This window comes from Chaetodon auriga, chromosome 10 (genome assembly GCF_051107435.1).
Source record: "Chaetodon auriga isolate fChaAug3 chromosome 10, fChaAug3.hap1, whole genome shotgun sequence".
In the NCBI taxonomy this organism is placed as follows: domain Eukaryota; kingdom Metazoa; phylum Chordata; class Actinopteri; order Chaetodontiformes; family Chaetodontidae; genus Chaetodon; species Chaetodon auriga.
This window is the reverse complement of record NC_135083.1, coordinates 6,779,581-6,787,469: the sequence shown is the minus strand read 5'-3', so window position 1 is coordinate 6,787,469 and position 7,889 is coordinate 6,779,581. Positions and strand designations below refer to the sequence as shown.

Sequence of the window (7,889 nt, the reverse complement as noted above, 5' to 3'; positions counted from 1 at the left end):
CCCCAGCTTGTACCTTAAATATCTTCCATGCAGTTCACAGGGTTTAATTTTAGACTCCACACGAGGCAGGAGCTTCAGTTTGTAGCTGAAGTCAAAGTCAGAGGCAGTTTGCTCTGCCCTGAGTCATAGGTTAGACGGAAGGTGTATTTCCTTTTGATATCAGTAGAAGAAAGAACTTAGACAGAGCAAACATGTCAAACAATAGAGACCCTGAGGATCTCAATGAAGAGGACATCGACGAGGATGAAATCCTTGCGATGCTTTCGCCAGAGGAGCTCAAGGAGCTCCAGAGTGAGATGGATGTTATTATTGCCCCAGATGAGAGTGTCCCGGTTGGACAGAGACAGAAGGACCAGACGGAGAAGCCTCCGACCGGGACATTCGACCACAGGTCCCTGGTTGATTACCTCTACTGGGAGAAAGAGTCCAAACGTATGCTTGAGGAAGAACGAGTGCCTGCTACGCTGCTTCCCAGTGAGGTAAGAAGTCAAACTCTCAAAAGCTAATGCACAGATCAATTTAGAATATCAGCTTTTCATTAGAAACCATAAACCGTAGAATGGTGACATGTTACAGTAAGGATGAAAAAATGAAATAGTGCTTGGAGTAGCACAATGGAATAATCTTGGTCTGATTTGTTGCTTTCTTCAGAAATCTTTGAGGGAGGAAGCTGAAAAGAAAGAGAGAGAAGAGACGACAGAGAAGACAGACGACGGGGCTTATGAAGTGTATGAAGTGATAGAGGAAATTATTGAGGAAGAAGCTGTAGATGGTACAGATGGAGAGGAAATTATAGAGGAAATCATTGAGGAAATCATTGAAGAGGTTGATGAGAGGGAGGAGGAAACCGACAAAGAGGTGGAGGTGAAAGACAAGAAAGAGGTGAAGTCACCTGTGAACACAGACGAACATGAAAATGAGGACAAACATGTGATATGTCCAGACAACAACACGGTGAAGGCCCCAGAAAACAATACAGATGACAATCAGCCTTTTTCAGATGCAAAGAGGAAGAGTGAGAGTTTAGCCCCGGAACACAGCACATCACAAGCTGAAGACAAAGAGGAAATTAAAACAGAGTCTTTGCTTCCCAAAGAGGCTTCAGAGGAGGCGGAGATAAATGAAACCAACGATAAGCTCCCAAAGAAAGAGGAGAAAAAAATTAACAAATTAAAAATTCCAAAACTGGCACTCAGCAGTATAAAAATGACATCAAGACCCTCAGGAAACGAGACAAACTTGGATTCGACACTTGACAAAATCCTTAAAAACTGTCCCTCGGTCACTGAGGTGAACCTCAACAACATAGAAAACATTCCCAAAGAGATGCTGTTAGACTACGTCAACGCCCTGAAGAAGAACAAGCATGTGAAGACCTTCAGCATCGCCAACACCGGCGTGGACGAAAACATCGCCTTCACACTGGCCAACATGTTGCGAGAGAATCGCAGCATTACGACGCTCAATATCGAGTCCAACTTCATCACCGGAAAGGGCATCGTCGCCATCATCCGCTGCCTCCAGTTCAACGAGACTCTCACAGAGCTGCGTTTTCACAACCAGAGGCACATGCTGGGCCACCACGCCGAGATGGAGATCTCGCGCCTGCTCAAGGCCAACAACACCCTGCTGAAGATGGGCTACCACTTCGAGCTACCCGGGCCGAGGATGGTGGTGACCAACATTTTAACCAGGAATCTAGACCGTCAGAGGCAGCTGAGGAAGGAGGAGCAGAAGCAGCAGCAGAGGAAGGAGCAGATGGAGATGATGCAGATGTATGAGAACAGTCTAAACCTGCCTCCTGGTTTACTTCAGATGCTCGGGTACATCCCGCCTCTAGAACTCCTGCAGGAGCACGGGCTCATCCCACCATCGTCAAAGCTGGGCTCCGTGCCTCAAACCCAGCACCAGGCAGAGCAGCCTCAGAAGCAGCTCAAACACAACAGCGCTCCCCAGCAACCCAGTGCCCAACCAGCAAACCCATTAAGGGACGTCCAGCTGAAGAGGACTCCCAAGAAGCGCGACCCTTTTCTGGACCTGGACCCGAGGGATAGCAGTAGACCAGAGAGGGCCAGTTTCCAACTGAGGAAGACTCCCAAAGCGAAGGATGGAGGCAGTGAAGGGCTGACGGACGAAAAGACAAACCTGACTGACGTGATTAAGACTTTGAAGCCCGTCCCTCGCCGACGAGTGCCGCCAAAGGTTGAGCTCACGCCCCGTGATAAGCTCCTCAGCGAGATCAAACACAGCAACGTGGCCTATCTTAAATCTGTGAGTATGCAAGAAATAGTGGGAGCGTGTTTAGGAGCACTCTTAAAACAGAAACATGAGAAAGTATTATTTTACCTGCTGTACTGCTTGTAAGGTGTTCAAGTATTATCTACAATTTTACAACAGGTCCACATCCACAGTCCTGGAAATCAAAGTCATCTTCTCATACTTTTCATTGTCAATTCTTGCAGGTGCCACTGCCAAAAGTCCTGGAATCAGCGGAAACACAACTCCTCTAAGGCTGCAACTTCAGTGGGTTTTTTGTCACCATACTATGAGTTTATTTAACCCATATTTGGCATTAACCACTGTAAAACTACTCAGATGAACTGTGCAAAATGAAAGCTAACTACACTTTCATCACATAAAAAACACTGGTTGTTTTTCCACTCTTGTTCTCACTGAATTGTTGCTGTTGTTTTTAGGAAGTCGTAACAATAAAGGTATAAAAACGCAAAGAAAATTGTCTCTAAAACACTTTATGTTCAATTTACATACAAATGTTTTTACCTCTTTCATCATTTTCCATCTCTTAAACACAGAACGTGGTGGACATACATAGCTAAAAAACAGACTTTTACAATAGGTTTGTTTGATTGAATTTGTGAGGATTCATTCTGGAGAAAATCTGTTCAGTGTACTTACATTTTACTCTCCGCCTGGCGATTCTTCCTCTGCTTCTTTTTTTTTTTATTAAAATGAAACAGCACTGTGTCACTGTGTTATCAATGTCAAACTAAATGAATTCTCAGTAAATCATTGTTTGTTATTTTAAGAGGAAAATATTGTCATTTTTTAACAAGAGGGGGTATTTGCAGAAAGAGAGATGAGACAGAATCCAGAGAAGCTGATGCCATGCGGGGAATTAGTCAAACTGAATCGAATGACAGTGTGCATAATCCTGGAGGGGATCTTCATTACTTCACTATTCAGCAGAGTTTTAAATAAGCTTTTCATCTATTTCAGCAAGAGCCTTCAACAGCAATTTCATTTTGTGGTAAATAAACACATCTATATATTCACACTGTGACTCGGGTTGGGAAAAAAAACTACGACATAAATCAGATTATCTTTATTTTCATAGAGGACAGCCATGTTTTACTTCAAGTTCTGTGATTTAATCATCGTTTTTCAAGAAAAAGTCACATAAATAATATATAATATAGCATCCATATAACATAATCTCTCTGAACTGCCATTGTGAAGCATGCACCAACTGTCACTGTGCACGTGTGAAACACAACAGGAAACAGCTGCTCTTACGATGAGCAGCATCAAACGAACACCTAACATTACAGATGACAGGTTTTATTTATTTTTTGTTTAATGATTTGATCCCAACAGAGGATGGAAAAATAGCACGGGATGCCTCTAAGTCTCTAGTCCAGTACTTTCTAATGAAGAGGGAATAAATTAAAGTTAAGATATTTTATCATGTTATCTAATTGCCAAAATGCACTTGGTATCCTGCAGCCATGTTATACATTTCTGCATGCTATATTATGAAAACAAAGACACATCAGAAATAACAGAAACGTGTACATATCATGACATAATATTCAAACCATAAAGCTGCACTTGCCATTCATTTTTCAGTGTTGCATAGCTGTGATCAGAGGGGATACACTCAACCTGGAAGGCCAGGAACTGTATGCACAAATCTTTTAAGAACAGGAATAGTTAAACTCAAGTATCATTAGCCAGGTTGTGTTAAACTATGTCTCCACAAGAAGCAAACTGGTCTCAGATCAGTATTCATACACCTCCTAAAGTGACAAGATGGGAGTTATTGCTGTGTAATAAGCAGGTAACAGTTCAGTGGGTGTTTGCGTCTCGCTCGTGTGGGTCTCCTCAGTGAGAAGAGGATGAAATGTGCTTGTTTTGAGGTAGCAAACTGAGAGGATTCGACTTCTTTTAGAGAACAAATACAACTGGAATCTAATAACTGCATTACATTTGGTGTTCAGACTTTCTGCTGTACTTTGCTGAAATAGTCAGTCAGTCATCACGTGGTATAAAATACTTTCTCGACAAGGGGAATGATTTGTTTTTGGAAGATTATTTTTTGACACAGGAAAGCTCAAACCTTTGGTGATCTTTAGTGGCGATTGCCTTTCAACATCAAATCCACGCTGTGTGCAAAGTCTCAGAAAGTTATGATCCATCTATACACTTCAGGTACGGTCAACTAACACAAAACCATAAGAGATTGCAGTAAACCAAAATGAATAAAAAGTATGGGAATGCAAACATCAGTAACTTTACATATAGAGGGGATAAAAACATGACACATGGGACAATGCTGTGGACATTTTAATCCATACTGTATGACACTGACCTCCCTTGGCACACTTTTGGCTTGAGCCTCATTCCTTCAGCTTGCTTTCAATGAAATCCTGAATCTTGTTCATTCTCTCCTCCTGCTGATCCAGCAGGTCCATGATGACGCCCATGGGGGTCTTCTTCAGCCCGACGCCCTCGATCTTGTTCTCCAGTCTGTTCTTCATGTTGCGCAGTCTCAGAGAGGCATGGATCAGGATTACTAGAGGGAAAACAAGGGCAAGCTTATTAAGACTTTTTTCATTTAATATGAAAAGAGAAACCAAAATTTTGGCGTCTCCAACTTCTCTGGAATACATCTCTGAAAATAAAACCTAACATGATACTGAAGGAACTCAGACTATAAAGCAGGTGTAGGGATCGGCATATCTTTTATTCCCATGTCAGTCTAGATACTGAACGCATGACATCAGCCAGTAAATGTAGTTCTGCCCAAATCAACAACCCATAGCAACCCGTCAACACAGGCAACAGTGGGCAGGTCTCCTGGGAAGCGATCAAACTGTCTCGTCTATCAGCCATGATGCTGCTACATTTGCTCTAACGATCCAACCCATCAATTATCCAAACCGCTCTGCTGACGCTCAGACTCTGAAAGTATTTAGAGAGCTGCAGCAAAATCCAAAACTACACCTCCAACCTACAGCATGGCTGGCCGAGCAGTGCTGACTTAATTCAACAATGTCATGAGTAAATCCATGTCAGTAATATTGTACATGCTGTTCAATCCCTCCAGTGAGTCAGAATGAGAGAGTGTTTGGAAAAACTTGTTCACCCACAGAAACCTCAGCTATGCGTCCGTGTGACTCACCATCCCCCTGAACACTTTTCATTTTCGAGCAACATTAGCCAACATGTGTTTGCAATATACTGTAGGGAACATACGTCAATGTCGAATTAGACTAGAGCGAGCACTAAATCTATAAGATAAAGGCCACTGTGTAGGATTTAAGAGGATCTACAGGCAGAAATTGAGCGTAATATTCAAAAGTATGTTTTCATCCAGGCGTAATCACCTTAAAATAAGAATGATTGTGTTTCCATTACCTTACTATGAGCTCTTTATGTCTACGGAGGGAGCTGGTCCTCTTCCACAGATTCCACCATGTTTCTACAGTAGCCCAGAATGGACAAACCAAACACTGGCTCTAGAGAGAGAGCATTTAGTGTTTTTTGTGAGTTTCCTACACACTTGGACAGGGAGGGGTGAGGAGAGGGCTGGTCAATTGGTGGCAATCTACTACCTCACCACTAGATGCCACTAAATCCTACACACTGGTCCTTTAAAGTTCAAATACAGAGAATAAATGTATTGCCAGATCTGTTAAATTCATCTGAAGAAAATAAACAGTGTTAACCAGAGAAGTCCTCTGATGTCTCAAAGCTAGCAGATCTTTTACATTTTTGTATCAAAATCACAGACACAGAAAGCAACATGTTTGATTCCTCATGACTAAATCTAACTTCACTTCATTACCAGTGGAAGTGTGACTAATGGGAACAAAAAGGAAACCACAAAAAAAGACAAGAGTCTTCCCATGTTCCATTATGTGATGCACGTGCCTTTCATTTACCTGGTGAAGCACCAACAGTTGTTGATTTTGGAAACAAAGAAAATCTCGTCATGTGACTGAAATTCCACATTCACGTGGCAACAACCAAACCATCTCCACTTTAGCCTTTAGTGAAGGCTACATGATGTGGCAGAAAGCCTCTATCCTGTACAGTAACAGACGAAAACACCTCCTCAAACACTCATTCATCACTTCCTTTATAACAAGATGCCACAATTTATTCCATAGTGAGCAGCAGACTAAGATGTTTCCTTGGATTACTCATCTTCTTTTTGCGTCAGCACTGACAGATGTTGTGCACCTATAAACTGAGACACGCTGCATTGTGGGATTGTTCGCAGAAGGCAGCACACATGCCATGGATGCTGCTTCTCCCATTGCATTGTGGGATATTTCTGGGGGACAATATAGTGCAGAGAGCTCACACTCAGGATTCTGATAGCTAAATGTCATGGGGCACAGTAACTGTCATGACTTATATATGCCGTGTGGGGAGTGAGACTTACAGAGCAAAGGGAAGGTGATTCCAAAGATGAAGACCATGACACCACCACACAGAGACAGCACGAAGTAACTGGTGACCAGCACGCCGATGACAAACAGAGTGGGGTTCTTCCTTTTGAAGTTCTTGACGGTGGCCTTGTTTTCTCCGGCCCACACTGAACCCATGAAGACCAGAGCCACCACAGCTCCTCCCAGAAACATGCCCAGCGGGTTCAGGAACCTGAATATTGGAACATGACAATGACACACAGGACACGGCACTTGATTTCTTTTTTGAATAGCACAACCTGCTGGTGGTAGCAACAATATCTAACATCCTGGCCAGCTGGTGGAAACCATCAGGGGGCAGATGCCAGCACTAAGGCCTCTAATCATGATTTCCACTACATCATCCTCTATTCAGGGAGAACTAGCTTGATGTGTGCAAAATCACGGCCAGCTAGCAGCAATCACACGAGCTTCGGATCCAAATTAGCATCTGGGATTCTCAAAAACTTCCGATAAGATGACAAAGAAAGCTCATTTTAACATTTCAACATGAAGAGCATCTGCGCTGCGCAACAACATGAAGCACTTCCGCACATTTTAAGCTAGCTCCGGCGTTATTCTGAGGGAAAGTTGCTGTTACTGACTCCTAGCTGAAAATGTTGAACTGCTAGACGTCAGGCCATGTAAGGCTAAAAGACGGAGGCTGCAAAAGAGTTAAAAGGTTGGTACAACCATGCCAAGTGCTACAGAAATAACCTGCGTGGTCATAACGGGTGTGGATAGGAGGTATGCGGGCTAATTAAACAGAGCCAGAGATGCTAGCCCGCCTGCGTTAGCTAACTCACCCCACAATGAGGAACACCACCAGAGCCACGACGAAATAATTCGTCTGGTAGTACAGCAGATTACTGATTACTCTGTTGTTCCACTTCGTTAAATCTCCGAACTCGGGTTTGGCAAAGCGGTCCGCTCCGGGGAAGAAGTCGTCCCACGGTCTGAGGGGTGCAAGCTCCATCTTGGTCGCCATGTCTTCAACGTGTGGTCACAGAAACACAAACATACCCGCACACGCGCTGCGTAATATTTTGACAGGTCAGCTGATCGCCGTCTGCTTGTGGTGGACGGGAGTCCGACAAGAGGCCGTAATCTCGCGATCGCAGGATTTCGCGAGAGTGGCGTTCTCGGAGAGGTGTTGGGACTTTTAGACTTGCG

At 43.5% G+C, this 7,889-nt stretch overlaps 2 protein-coding genes across 2 annotated transcripts; one reads left to right on the top strand and one right to left on the bottom strand.

The window, feature by feature from the left end:
* The first annotated feature begins 74 nt into the window (after positions 1 to 74).
* lmod3 (leiomodin 3 (fetal)) lies at positions 75 to 2,605 on the top strand. Its single transcript, XM_076741345.1, has 3 exons — positions 75 to 479; positions 652 to 2,271; positions 2,463 to 2,605. Exons 1-3 carry the CDS (start codon positions 192 to 194, stop codon positions 2,508 to 2,510), a joined length of 1,956 nt encoding a protein of 651 aa, XP_076597460.1. The 5' UTR covers positions 75 to 191; the 3' UTR covers positions 2,511 to 2,605.
* Positions 2,606 to 3,328: 723 nt separating this feature from the next.
* Positions 3,329 to 7,827, bottom strand: LOC143327144 (PRA1 family protein 3-like). The gene is made up of 3 exons (XM_076741346.1): positions 7,523 to 7,827; positions 6,692 to 6,909; positions 3,329 to 4,813 (listed from the first exon to the last, which is right to left on the bottom strand). The coding sequence occupies exons 1-3, from the start codon at positions 7,702 to 7,704 to the stop codon at positions 4,638 to 4,640; spliced, it is 576 nt and encodes a 191-aa protein (XP_076597461.1). The 5' UTR covers positions 7,705 to 7,827; the 3' UTR covers positions 3,329 to 4,637.
* Positions 7,828 to 7,889: the final 62 nt, after the last annotated feature.